Below are 15,025 nucleotides of genomic sequence, written 5' to 3'. Positions count from 1 at the left end.
ATAAAAGACAGGAAGTTACATGAACAGGTACATGCACCCGATCTTTATAGCAGTACTATCAATAATAACCAAGGTATGGAAAGAGCCCAAATGCCTATCGAACGATGAATGGATAAAAAAGATGTGGCATATATATGCAATGGAATATTACTTGGTGATCAAAAAGAATGAAATCTTGCCATTTATGACAACGTGGATGGAACTAAAGTGCGTTATACTAAATGAAATTAGTCAGAGAAAGATAAATATCATATGATTTCACTCATTTGTGGAATTTAAGAATCAAAACAGATGAACATAAGGGAAGGGAAGCAAAAATAAGATAAAACCAGAGAGGGAGAGGGGTGCCTGGGTGGCTCAGTCGGTTAAGCATCTGACTTTGGCTTAGGTCATGATCTTGCAGTCCCTGAGTCGAGCCCCACGTCGGGCTCTGTGCTGACAGTTCAGAGCCTGGAGCCTGCTACGGATTCTGTGTCTCCCTCTCTCTGGCCTTCCCCTCTTGAGCTCTGTCTCTCTCTCTCAAAAATAAATAAACATTAAAAACAAATTTAATGGGGACTCTTAAATACAGAGAACTGAGGGTTGCTGGCAAGGTATTGGAGGGGGGGGGTGGATGGGCTAAATGAGTGTTGGGCATTAAGAAGGGCACTTGTGATGAGCACTAGATGTTATATGTAAGCAATGAATCACTAAATTCTATTCCTGAAATCATTACTACACTACACGTTAACTAACTTGGATTTAAATTAAAAAAAATTTTTTTTAAAGACAGGAAGTAACAAGTGATAACAAAGAAATACAAAGGATCATAAAAGACTACTATGAACAATTATATGCCAACATTGGACAACCGTGAAAAAAAATGGGTAAATTCCTAAAAACATACAACATTCAGTCTTCCAAGACTGAATAACAGAAAAACAGAAAATGTGAATAGACTGATTACTAAGAAGAAAACTGACTTGGTAATCAAAAACCTACCAACAAACAGAAGTCCAGAAACAGATGGTTCCACTGGTGAATTCTACAAAACATTTAAAGAAGAACTAATACCTATCCTTTCTCTAAGTTCCAAAAAACTGAAGAGGAGGGAATGCTTCAAAATTTCATTTTATGAGACCAGCATTATCCGGATACCAAACACCAAACAAGAACACCACAAAAAAAGAAAATTACAGGCCCAAATCCCTGATGAACATAGATGTAAAAATCCCCAACAAAATATTAGCAAACCAAATTCAAAAATACATTAAGAAAATCATATACCATGATCACGCGGGATTTATTCCAGGATGTAAGGATGGTTTAACATCTGCAAATCAGTCATTGTGATACGCCACATTAACAAAATGAAAGCTAAAGATCACACAATCATCTCAATAGATGCAGAAAAAGCATCTGGCAAAATTCAGCATCCATTTATGACAAACCCACAACTAACATCACACTCAATGGTGAAAAAAAATGAAAGCATTTCCCATTTCCTCTAAGATCAGGAACAAGAGAAGGATGCTTGCTCTCACCACTTTTATTTAACATAGAATTGACAATCTTAGCCAGAAAAATCAGGCAAGGAAAAGGAACAAAAGGCATCCAGTTTAGAAAGGAAAAAGTAAAGATCATCATTTGCAAATGAGATGATTTCATATATTAAAAAACCCCATAGACCACCAACACACTGTTAAACAAATACAATAAAGTTGCAGAATACAAAGTTAATATACAAAAACCTGTTGTGTTTTTACATACTAACAATGAACTATCAGAAAGAGGAATCAAGAAAACAATTCCATTTACAATTGCATCAAGGTGAATAAAATACCTAGGAATAAATTTAACCAAGGAAGTGAAAGACCTGTATGAGAAAAACTACATTGATAAAAGAAATGGAAGAAGACACAAATAAATAGGAAGATATCCTGTGCTCATGGGCTGGAAGAATTAATACAGCTAAAATGTCCAAAGTACCCAAAGCAATCAATTCAATCCCTATGAAAATCCCATGGCATTTTCACAGAAATGGAGCAAACAATCCTAAAATTTATATGGAACCACAAAAGATCTTGAGTAGCCAAAGCAATCTTGAGAACGAAGAGCAAAGCTGGAGACCTCAAGCTCCCTGATTTCAAACTATATTTAAAAATGACAGTAATCAAGGGGTGCCTGGGTGGCTCAGTCGGTTGAGCATCCGACTTCAGCTCAGGTCATGATCTCGCAGTTCGTGAGTTCAAGCCCTGTGTCAGGCTCTGTACTGACAGCTCAGAACCTGGAGCCTGCTTCCGATTCTGTGTCTCCCTCTCTCTCTGCCCCTTCCCCACTCATGCTCTGTCTCTCTCTGTCTCTCTCTGTCTCTCAAAAATGAATAAACGTTTAAAAAAAATTTTTTTTTCAATGACAGTAAGCAAAGCAGTATAGTATTGGCATAAAACATATAGATCGATGGAACAAAAAGAGAATCCAGAAATAAACCCATGCATATATGGTTAGTTACTTTACAGTAAAGGCAGCAAGAATATGCAATAGGGAAAGGACAGTCTCCTCAATAAATGGTGTTAGGAAAACTGCACAGCCGCATGCAAGAGAATGAAGCTGCCATCGCTCTCTTACTCCAAATACCAAAACTAACTCAAAATGTAGTAACTTAAATATAAGAGCAGAAACTATTAAAAAAAAAAAAAAACTCCTAGAAGAAGACATAGGTGGTATACTCCTTGATACTGCTCTTGGCAATATTGTTTTGGATCTGACTCCAAAGGCAAAGGCAAGAAAAGTGAAAATAAACAAGTAGGACTACATCAAACTAAAAAGCTTTTGCACAGCAAAGGAAACCACCAGCAAAAGGAAAAGGCAGCCTACTTCAATGGGAGAAGATATCTGCAAACCATATATCCAATAAGGGGTTAACATCCAAAATATGTAAAGAACTCATATAAATTCAACAAAAAAATCCAATTAAAAAAATGGATAGAGCATCTGAATAGCATTTTTCCAAAAAAAGACATACAGGTGGCAAAATAGGCATATTAAAAGATGCTCAACATTATTAATCATCAGAGAAATGCAAATCAAAACCACAATAAGATATTATCTTACACCTGTCAGATTGACTATTATCAAAAAGATAAGAAATAATCAGTGTTGGTGAAGACAGACAGAAAAGGGAATGCTTGTGCACTATTGGTAGGAATGTAAATGGCACAGCCTCTATGGAAAACAGTATGGAATTTCCTCATAAACTTAAAAATAGAACTACCATATATATAGCAATATTACTTTGGGGTATTTATCCAAAGGAAAACAAAACACTACTTTGAAAAGATATTTGCACCCCTATGTTAATTGCAGCATTATTCACAATAGCCAAGATATAGAAACAACCAAGGTGTCCATCAATGGATGAATGGATAATGAAGATGTGGTGTATGTTTACAACGGGATACTACTCAGGCATAAAAAAAGATGAAATTTTGCCATGTAGAAACATGGATGGACCTTAAGGATATTATGTTAAGTGAAATAAAGCATAGAGAGAAAGGCAATGAGTGGATGATTTCACCTATGTGTGGAATCTAAAACACAAAATAAATGAATAAAACAAAACTCATAGGTGCCGAGAACAGACTGGTGGTTGTCAGAAGGTAGGGAGATTAGGAGGGTGGGTGAAATAGGAGATGGGGGTCAAGACACACAAACCTCCAGGCATAAAATAATTAAGTCATTGGGATGTAATGTACAGCATGGTGACTATACACAATACTATACTGCACATTATGTAACTTTATGGTGACAGGGAAACTACACTCTTGTGGTAATCATTTCACAGTATGTACAAACATTGAATCATGTTGTACACCTTAAACTAATATGTTATATGGCAATTATACCTCAATACAAAAACCCCACAGACACATTGCGATAATTGATGAGTCACAGACTGGGAAAAATACTCACAATACATACATCTGACAAAGGACTACATCCATGATGGATAAAGAACTCCTACAAGTCAATGATAAAAAATATAAAAACCTAATAAAAAATAAGCAGAAAACTTTGAATAGATACTACCAAAAAAGATATACAAATAGCTAAAAAACACATGAAAGGATGATCAATGTCTTTATACACCAGGGAGATGAAAATTAAAACCACAAAAAGGCATCCTTTCACTCCAACTTGAATGACTAAAATAAAAAAATTAGGGGTGCCCGACTGCCTGTCAGTGGAGCATACAACTCTTGATCTCAGGGACGTTAAGTTGGAGCCCCACACTGAGTGTAGAGATTACTTAAAAAATAAAATCTTTGGGGTGCCTGGGTGGCTCAGGAGGTTAAGTGGCCAACTCTTGATTTCAGCTCAGGTCATCATCTCATGGTTTGTGAGTTCAAACCCTGTGTCAGGCTCTCTGTCTATAGGCTCAGAGCCTATTTCAGATCCTCTGTCCCCCTCTCTCTCTGCCCCTCCCCTGCTCATACACTCTCTCACACTCTGTCTCTCAGAAATAAATACATATTAAAAAATATTAAAGAAATAAAATAAAATAAAATAAAATAAGACTAACAATATCAAATGTTGGTGAGGATGTGGAATTACAAATATCTGACACTGCTGCTGAGACTGTAAAATGGTCCATCCATTTCAAAGAAGCAATTAGCAGTTTCTTTTTTTTTTTTTTTAACTTTTTAAACATTTATTTATTTTTGAGACAGAGAAAAAGAGAGCAAGGGAGGGGCAGAGAGAGGGGGGAAAGAGAATCTCAAATATGCTCCATGCTGTCAGCACAGAGCCCAAAGCAGGGCTCAAACTCACAAACCATGAGATCACGACCTGAGCCAAAATCAAGAGTCAGCCACTAAACTGACTGGGCGACCCAGTTTCTTTTAAATTGAACACAACCTGTACCCTATTCTACTCTTAAATACTCACCTGTGAAAAATGTTGACAAAAAGATTTATACAAGAATGTTTACAGCAACCTTATTTATAACAGATACAAACTGGAAAAAACTCAAATGTCCATCAACAGGGGGTGCCTGGAGGGCTCAGTCAGTTAAGCAACTGACCAGCTTAGGTCCTGAAATCACAGTTTGTGAGTTCGAGCCCCGCGTTGGGTTCTGTGCTGACAGATCAGAGCCTGGAGCCTGCTTCAGATTCTGTGTCTCCCTGTCTCTCTGCCCCTCCACTGCTCTCATTCTGTCTCTCTCTCTCTCTCTCTCTCAAAAATGAACAAACATTAACAAAATTTTTTTAATGTCCATCAACAGAAGAACAAATAAGCAAATTGTGGTCAATTCATACAGTGGAATAATACTCAGTAAAATTAAAAACAAAACCTAACTACTGATACCCACACAATAATAAGGATGACTCTTGAAAACATGTTTAGCAAAAGAGGCCAGCTATGAAAGGATGCATTTTGTATGATTTCATTTATATGAAATCTAAGAAGAAACAATAGTGGTTACCTAGGGGAACAGAGGAATGATTGATTAGAAAGAGGAATGAATCAGCTTTCTGAGGTGAAATGTTCTATATCTTGTCTTGAGTGGTGATTTCACGGGTATATACAATTGTTAAAACTCACTGAGCTGACATCTAAGATCTGTTCATTTTTTGGTATGTTAATTACACCTAAATAGTCACATATGTGTTTACATACTCAGATATATACTACATCTTTATCATATAGATAACAATGTAATTAAAAAAAAAAGAAAAGTCATCACAAAGTTGAATAGGCTCACCTAGATTTATTTTGACACATGAAGAGGGCCTGGATTTGATTCTCCAAGAGAGCATTATCAAACAAAAGGAATTGTTCTTAAAATATTTGGTGCTCACATGAAACCTGCAGCATGTATTAGCTGTGTGATTTGGGATGAGACTTAACCTTTCTAAGCTTCTTTTCCTCATTTACCTATTTCACAAGAAGTGACCATGTGCATATTAAAGTACTTTGAAAATTCTAGGTTGACGTTAAAATATTATTCTTGCTCACAACAGATATAATTAAGCACTCAATTATATTATGTCTGATATGGACATGTAATATGTGTGTATACATGTATGTATGGATTTCTACATATACAGAGACCTTCTAAAAAAAAGAAAAAGAAAAACATATGGCCTAATAAGAATGGCTTGCCTATAAGAGCAATGAGAAAAAAATATTTGAAACCAAAAATATTTGTTATATATGCTACACACACAGCATCTGTAACATATATTTATGGGTAACCGTACACACAAATACTGCCCCAACCCCACCTAAAGAAGGGTCAAGCAATTGTTAAACCTAAAGGTCAATGTATAGGTTATACAACAGCTGGCTTCCTTAGTGTAGTGGTTATCATGTTCACCTCACACACGAAAGGTCCCCAGTTTGATCCCAGGCAGAAACACGCTTGTTTTCCCTCTCTGTAGAGCTGTAAAACTTACTCAAGAGTAACTGTATTATCATCAGGGAAATACACATCAAAACCACAATGAGATACCACCTCACACCTGTCAGAATGGCTAAAATTAACAACTGCAGGCAACAACAGATATTGGCAAGAATGCAGAGAAAGAGGAACCCTTTTGCACTGCTGGTGGGAATGCTAACTAGTGCAACCACTCTGGAAAACAGTATGGAGGTTCCTCAAAAAATTGGGGCGCCTGGGTGGCTCAGTCGGTTGAGCGGCCGACTTCGGCTCAGGTTACGATCTCGCGGTCCGTGAGTTCAAGCCCCGCATCGGGCTCTGTGCAGACAGCTCGGAGCCCGGAGCCTGTTTCAGATTCTGTGTCTCCCTCTCTCTCTGACCCTCCCCCGTTCATGCTCTGTCTCTCTCTGTCTCAAAAATAAATAAATGTTAAAAAAAAATTTTTTTTAATAAATAAAAAAAAAAAAAAAATTAAAAATGTAACTACCCTATGACCCAGCAATTGTACTACTAGGTATTTATCCAAAGGATACAGGTATGCTGTTTCAAACGGGCACATGCACCCCAATGTGTATAGCAGCACCACTGACAATAGCCAAAGTATGGAAAGAGCCCAAATGTCCATGGACTGATGAATGGATAAAGAAGATTTGGTATGTATGTATGTGTGTGTGTGTGTGTGTGTATACATATATGTATACGTACGTATATATACATATATGTATATACATACACAATGGAATGTTACTTGGCAATCAAAAAAATAAAATAAAATCTTGCCATTTGCAACAGCGTGGATGGAACTAGAGTGTATTATATGCTAAGGGAAATTAGAGAAAGACAAATATACGATTTAACTCATATGTAGAATTTAAGATACAAAACAGTTACGGGAAGAGAAGCAAAAATAGGAAGGGGGACAAAACATAAGAAACTCAAATACAGAGAGCTGAAGGCTGGTGGTGGGGTTTTGGATGAGAGGATGGGCTAAATGGGTGAGGGCATTAAGGAGGACACTTGTTGGGACGAGCACTGGGTGTTATATGTAGGGGATGAATCACTGGATTCTCCTCCTGAAATCATTGCACTATATGCTAACTTGGATGTAAATTTTAAAAAACAAAAATATTGGGGCGCCTGGGTGGCGCAGTCGGTTAAGCGTCCGACTTCAGCCAGGTCACGATCTCGCGGTCCGTGAGTTTGAGCCCCGCGTCAGGCTCTGGGCTGATGGCTCGGAGCCTGGAGCCTGTTTCCGATTCTGTGTCTCCCTCTCTCTCTGCCCCTCCCCCATTCATGCTCTGTCTCTCTCTGTCCCAAAAATAAATAATAAAAAACGTTGGGAAAAAAAAAAAAAATTTAAAAAAAAAAACAAAAACAAAAACAAAAATATTAAAACAAAGAAAAAAAAGGTAACTATGATATAGATACTACAACAACAAAAAACTTATGAGGGCACATCTATATTATCATAAATTCTGAATTAGAAGTCTTTTTTCGAGATTTTGGTATATTTTAAAAAGTTGGTTAAAGTTCGCAATGAAGATTTAAAATTTAAAAATGCATACCCTGTTTTATTTCTTTTCCCAAAGGTTATATTCTGCTTCCAAAGTGAAATGTTCTGCTGTTGATTCTCTGCTGCCTTTAGAAACTAAGAGCAGCCTTGGGGCACCTGGGCGGCTCAGTCACTTAAGCGTCTGACTTCGGCTCAGGTCATGATCTCGTGGTTCCTGAGTTCGAGCCCCACATCAGACTTTCTGCTGTTAGCCCAGAGCTCACTTTGGATCCTCTGCCCCCCTCCCTCTGTCCCTCCCCACCACGCACACTTGAAAATAAAAGAAAGTAAGAGCAGCCTGTATCTTCGATCAAGAACTCAGAGTCAACAAAACTTCCATTTGGTTTTAAAAAGCGTGTGTGTGTGTGTGTGTGTGTGTGTGTGTGTGCGCGCGCGCACATGCAGGTGAGCATGTGTATAAGAACACTAGAAGGAAATATATACCAAAATGTTAACAATGAAAAATAAAACTGTCATTTAATAATCTCTATGCTCAGGGCAAAAGACCCTAAAAAATTAAGGTTAACAATTTGTGTGAAAGATAGAAGACCTAAATGTAAAAGCTAAAACTATAAAATTCTTAGCAGAAAATGGGTATTAATCTATGTGATCTTGGATTAGGCAATAATTTCTTAGACATTACACCAAAAGCACAAGCAACAAAATATAATTAAATTGGACTTCATTAGAATCAAAGTCCAATTCTACAAAGGACACAGTCAAGAAAGTGAAAAATACTAGAAATCACATGTCTGGTAAGGGATTCTAAATATACGAAGAACTCTTATCACTTAATAATAAAAAACAACCCAATTTAAAAACAGGCAAAGGTTCTGAAGAGACATTTCTCCAAAGAAGATATATAAATGCCAATACATTCTTAAAAAGATGCTCAACACTGTCAGTCATTAGATCACAACAAGGTAACATTCATACCCGCTAGGATGGCTATAAATCAATGACAAGGATGTCAAGAAATCTCAAAGCTCCTACACTGCTGGTAGGAACATATAACTGTGCAGCCACTTTGGAAAACAGTCTGGCTATTCCTCAAAATACAAATTAGAGTTACTATATGACCCACCAATTCCACTTCCTGGGTATATACGTATACCAAGAGAAGTGATGACGCATGTCTGCAGAAAACTTTTTACATTAATGTTCAGAGCAGCATTATTCATAATAGCCACAAAGTGGAAACAACCCAAATGATCAACAACTGATGAATCAATAAACAAAATGTGACATATCTACATAATAGAACACTATTCAGCAATAAGACCTGAGGCATTGATCCATGCTACAACATGGATGAACCTTGAAAACATTATGCTGAATTTTAAAAAGTCAGACACAAAAAGCCACACGTTTTTCATTCCATTTACATGACATGTCCAGAACTGGTGAATCTGTAGAGATGGAATGCTTATTAATAGCTGCCCAAGACTTGGCAGAGGCAAAGAGGAAAGACTGATGGGCGACAGCTAGAGGGGACCAAGTTCCTTTTTGGGGTGATAAAAATGTTCTAAAATTGACTTTGGTGATAGCTACACAACTCCTTGGATATACTAAAAACTGCTGAGTGGTACACGATAAAGTGGGGGAAATGCAGGGTATGAGAATTATATCTTAATAAAGCTGTTGCTTTAAAAATATTCCTGAAACACAGCAGGCATTCAATGAATGAGAGAATAAATAAAAAATGAATAAACAGAAACAAACACCAAATATTGCTACATTTCACTGAGTTTTTAGTTTCTTCAATTCAAGCTAAGAATAATGAGAAGATGCCTATAAAGTACAAGTCCAGTAAAAGATGCTTAAGAAATGGCAGCTATTATGATGAATTATAATCATAAGCATGTATTTTCTTTGGTGATATGTAGGAATGAAGCAAATCACAATAAGAAATTCTACTTTCAAATTGCCACAGAATATGATTAGACTTAAGATTAAGTTTTATCTGGTGAGAATGATCAGCAACTACCCTTTTTCTATAAGACGTAAACATATCCTAAGTCTGGTTTTCTTCACAGGAAAAAAGAAGCTAAATCCTTCTCAGCCTTGATGGCTGGTTTTGAATCAGAATGAATAAATGGAAGAATGAATAAATGGAAATATACCAAATATGAATAAATATGGATTTGAAAAAAAAGTGGTTTGAATCCTAACTTTACCATTTACTAAGTACTGGATCTCACTTAGGTTTCTTTTCTTCACCTCCAGGTGGGAATGATAATGAGATAGTTAACACCTATAAAATGTTCAGATAGGAAAAGTCCCTACTGCTTGCTCATTAGCAATCTTAGCATATTAGAGCTACATTAGAAGCAAAAACCAGTGTCAATTATAGTAATATTTTAGTTGGGTGACAGGCTTATAGATGCTCATTTTATTATTACTCTTTAGATTTATATAGTATGTACTCTTTGGCATGTATCAAATACCATATTTTTAAAAAATAGGTCATAAAACAAAACAAACAACAAAAAATAAGGTCTAAGGACCAGGTATTTTTATTTCTTGGTCAATTCATTATCTAGTCAATGAACACCATTTTTCCTAGAGGGCAAGAGTCATTTTCATAGCAGAATTTCTCTCCATTATATACAGGCAACTCAAAGCCCAAGTCCTAGATGATCCTTCTGCTGGGGAAAAAAACCTATAAAACCAATAATGACTGCTCAGTTTGAGCCATTTCCTCTGAAATAATCTGCATTAGGCTAACATGTTTTGCATTAGGTTAACACAAGGTAGGTCTTTAAAACTGAGTGATTTTTGGAAAAACATGAGCACTGTTCTTAGCTGGTGGCACTGACAGCATTCAGCCAAATACCCACAGGGGCACTGCACATTAGATCACCACCACTAGCCAGGATGGTGAGGGTTCTCACGATCAGGCGCACGGGTAACCACTCTTCCCAGTGTTTATCTGGTGGCTGTCTATCAGGTTTCGTTCGGTAAAGAGAGAATTCCTGTATTCCACAGTGGCTGATATTCTTTACACAGAGACTCACTCATTTCGTTTAAGGCCTTATTCTCTGTTGAAATACATAGACCTTTGGGAGAACTGGCAGATTATGCTTTAACAATCATTTACACTGTAGTGTAATTGAATTCATCAATACAAACTCAGTAATTACACATTTTCTTTCCTCCTCAAATGAAGAAGAAATTTAGAAAAAAGAGGGCAGCAAAAAATGTTTGAGATGAAGAACTGTGGACAACCTCATCGTTCTGCCTACAACCCAACCTGTCTATTTTTCATGCTGTCAATTTCCAACTAGACAATCCATCAAAGCTCTCAGAAAGAAGTCACGATGAAAGAAGAAATTTAGAGTGTCAGCACAACCCTCAAGGCACCCCAGACTTCAATAGAAATTCCCAAAGTTCAAACCTAGAAACAGGGTCCACGGTAGGAAAAACAAAGGAACCAAATATCTGATTACGGTTTAACCACCTGGGTCACATGTCAGACATGGGAACAGGTCAGTTTCATGGGCAAAAACCTCTGGGTATTAGAAATGGAAACAAGTAATTAGCTACATGGGACAGAAAGAGCATGACTCAGGATATTTCTGGCAAGTGTACACATGAGCAGTTGCAAAACTAAGTTAGGAAATTTCTTAACCAAACTAAAACTAAAACAACTGAGAAAAAGAATATTTACAATTTGCAAACATTCTTTCATGAGAAAAGAAATAATTACAGCATCTAATTAGGGTAAAGGAAGAAGAGAAACTATATTTTTTGTGATCTGCTTAAACAAAGGTCTTATTCTATGTTTGTTATTTGTCCTTCATGAAAAAAGAAAGTCAGCCAAAGAGGTGAGTTTTCTTCCTGAGAATGTACTTGGGTGGGCATGTGTACAAGCATACACACAAATGGACATACATACATATGTACATATGTACACACACACACACACACACACACACACACACACACACACAAAGAGCCCAAGTCACCTCTTCAATAGGAACTTCAATTGCCCAAAGGTGAGGACCCAGGTATGTACCAGGCTGACAAATCTCATCAAGAAGAATCCAGAGCAGCCCCTCTCTCTGACCCTCAGGGCATCTTCTCTGAATTAAAAGTTGCAAAGGTCACTGACCTTATCACCTCAAGTTCCACTAGCAACTGAGGAGGGTTTAGCCAGGATTGTCAGCCAATTCAACTGGAAATTATTAAGGGCTTCAGGGACAAAACGGACTAAATAAGTCTTAAATTGTGTATTAACAAATTTGAAATGAACACCACAAATAAAATTAGTTGAGCTACAAACTTAGATTAGAGAATTGGTCTAAATCCAATGTTATACTCACATTTTAAAGATAGAAACTTTTGTGCTCTAATTAAATATAATCTGAAACTCTGCATTCAGCAATGTAATAGCCTTAACATAATTACAGTTGTTTGCTATAACCTCTGGTCCCTAAAGAAGGAAAATTATAATTATACCACAATGGTTTACTCAGTCCTACACCTGAAATATAAGAGCTCAATTAATCAGTCATCTCACACTTAAACTTCCAGACAATATAAATGTATGGGAACCCTATCCACTACTCTATTTTCTATAATATTTAAGAATCAGAATCAGAACTTTATGGAACATAATGTCAGGAGCTTCTAAGAGTTAGAGCTGACAAGAATACTACCTCTTTTCTGCACTTAAAATCAGTTAGATCATGCAATGAAATTAAAAAGCATTCCTTATTATCACGGAGAAAATCTTAGAAACCCTTGAGTTCGGAAGGAATGTCACTCAGATATTATATCTATGTGCAAAAAAGGTTAAAGGAACATACTTGTCATGAGAGATGCCCAGTATTAATACTTACACAACCTCCAGCAAGAATTTCTGCTAAAAGTGGAATGGAGCCATCTCTTCTGGTAAATTTGTCCCGGACAAAATCATTAACCTAATCAGAAAGACAACATCGGTTAACTAGAATTCTCAACCATTTCCTCTAATGGTATGTTATTCATTTTCCAAGTCATCAAAATATTTGTCTCATGATAAAATTAAAAATTATCACATCGGGCGCCTGGGTGGCTCAGCTGGTTAAGTGTTTGGCTTCAGCTCTGGTCACGATCTCGGTTTGAAAGTTCAAGCCCTGCATCAGGCTCTCTGCTGTCTACACACACCCCACTTCGGATCCTCTGTCCCCCTCTCTCTCTGCCCCTCCCCTGCTGGTTCTGTCTCTCTCTCTCTCTTTCTCTCTCAATGTAAATAAATAAACTTTTAAAAAATTATTAAATGTCTACATAAAAGTTTAAAGTTTTACAAATGTCTTGATAGTGTGCCAGGCTCAGCAGCAGCACCATTAATTTTTGGCTTAATGATAATCTGAACAAAAGACATAAATTCAAAGAGAAAGATACTTACAGTCAGTTTAATGGCCTTTTCTGGAGCAACCCCTATAAGCTGTGGTATCAGACCTATGTAAACAGAAAGAAGCATTAACGATATGAATGTACTAAACATGAACATACAAGCCCAACAAGCAACGGTTTCCCCCATATTATTAATGCATCAAACATTTTAGGGCTTTCATTAAAATATGGAAAAACGACTAATCTAAAAACTCTGTACATGTATACAATACTGATGTCAAATATGTTATGCTTTCTTGAGGCTATAAATCCTTTTCTTAAGCATGCTTCCTTTAAAGCCTAATTACCTAACACCTCTCAAAAAGTATGTGAGCAAGGAATGGAGACCATGGATCTTCTCTACTCCTGAACACTGCCAATAACAATGTAACCAAATCCCCTCCCTTTACAACCAACAATATACAAACATAGACAGGCACTTTAAAGAAGCCAATGTTGTATGCTTGGAAAACCTCTGCAAAGCCTGCTGTTGAAAAGACCCAGATTTTGCCACAAATGCTACTACCTATATAATAGCATATAGTGGTTTGGTTATTACAGAACACCAACTTGCATAATTTTCTCTTTATAGAGAAAACCAGAATTCAGTACCATTTATTTTAAAGGAAGCCAAAACTGCAAAGAAAAATGCAGTTTTAAGTATCATTTAATGGATATCTTTTACAAACAAAAACATATGCCTGCTACATTCTTATTTACTAACGTATGTCAAACTTAAGACATTTCAAAAGAATCTTCTTAAAACAAAGGAAATCATTATTCTTAGAAAGTTAAATTTCCCAGGCTGGCTGCAAACTGCAAAAGAAAAAAATATATAAACAATTCAACATCTGTAGATATTCATAAGGCTCAGCTTTGTAAAGCACACAGATTACTCAAATTGTTGGCATACATTTTTTGCATACATTGTTTAAAGATGCTAACAATAAACATTCTATATCCTTTAAATCACCCAGCCAAGGGGGAGTTATGTATGTGTTTGCACACTCACTGCTGATCTTAAGCCTACTTTGAGGATACTGCTGAGTGATTTTCTAAGAGTTGAGAGCCAGCAAGTAATCATACATATAGGCTACTGTCAGTCAAACTGAATTATCAATGACAAACACAAATCTGCACACACCTTTAATGGGTAGCAGACTGATTTAAAAGAATAAATCAGCAGATGGCAGTCTTAACTTTCTAACCTTCATGATTATGAGGCCCTATTACTTTTAATCTAACTTCCATACAACCATGTCAGCATGTGTATTTGTTTTACAACTTGCCTCAATAAGGCTCATGGAATTTTAATAAAGTACTGATTTATGTCATTTTATCACTGTTGCCTGCAAAGAAATTTAGGCTAATCTGTCAACAATTTTGTCAATCATCTGACAGAATAATGGACCAGTTCTAAGCCATATATGACAATCTCAATAATCATAGTGTTCACATACGGGACTCCTACAATCTTCTCCCTAATACAAGAGTCTCTCATTTAAAGAACTGATTTTATCAGCTCACATCCTGGATAAAGCTAACAATCCCTCCACCTCTCCCCCACCCCTAAACTTGCTATATTGGACTCATTTCATTAACATGACATCTCTCCCAAATGAAATTTTCTGTAAGCATCCATCCATTGAGAAGGTTAAACTGTGCGGTATATA

At 36.7% G+C, this 15,025-nt stretch overlaps 1 protein-coding gene across 5 annotated transcripts in view; it reads right to left on the bottom strand.

Moving 5' to 3' along the window:
- The window catches only part of SLC25A12 (solute carrier family 25 member 12), a 212,334-nt gene that overhangs the window by 18,423 nt on the left and 178,886 nt on the right, over positions 1-15,025 (bottom strand). For all 5 annotated transcript variants that reach the window (XM_058714039.1, XM_058714021.1, XM_058714011.1 and 2 more), the window contains 2 exons: positions 13,366-13,418; positions 12,818-12,898 (listed from right to left, as the gene is read on the bottom strand). In XM_058714039.1, coding sequence (XP_058570022.1) covers positions 12,818-12,898; positions 13,366-13,418 — 134 coding nt within the window. The remainder of the gene's footprint in view (positions 1-12,817; positions 12,899-13,365; positions 13,419-15,025) is intronic.

The sequence above is a fragment of the Neofelis nebulosa genome, chromosome 2, assembly GCF_028018385.1.
Source record: "Neofelis nebulosa isolate mNeoNeb1 chromosome 2, mNeoNeb1.pri, whole genome shotgun sequence".
In the NCBI taxonomy this organism is placed as follows: domain Eukaryota; kingdom Metazoa; phylum Chordata; class Mammalia; order Carnivora; family Felidae; genus Neofelis; species Neofelis nebulosa.
The sequence above is the reverse complement of the archived record's forward strand: the minus strand, read 5'-3'. Positions and strand labels throughout refer to the sequence as shown.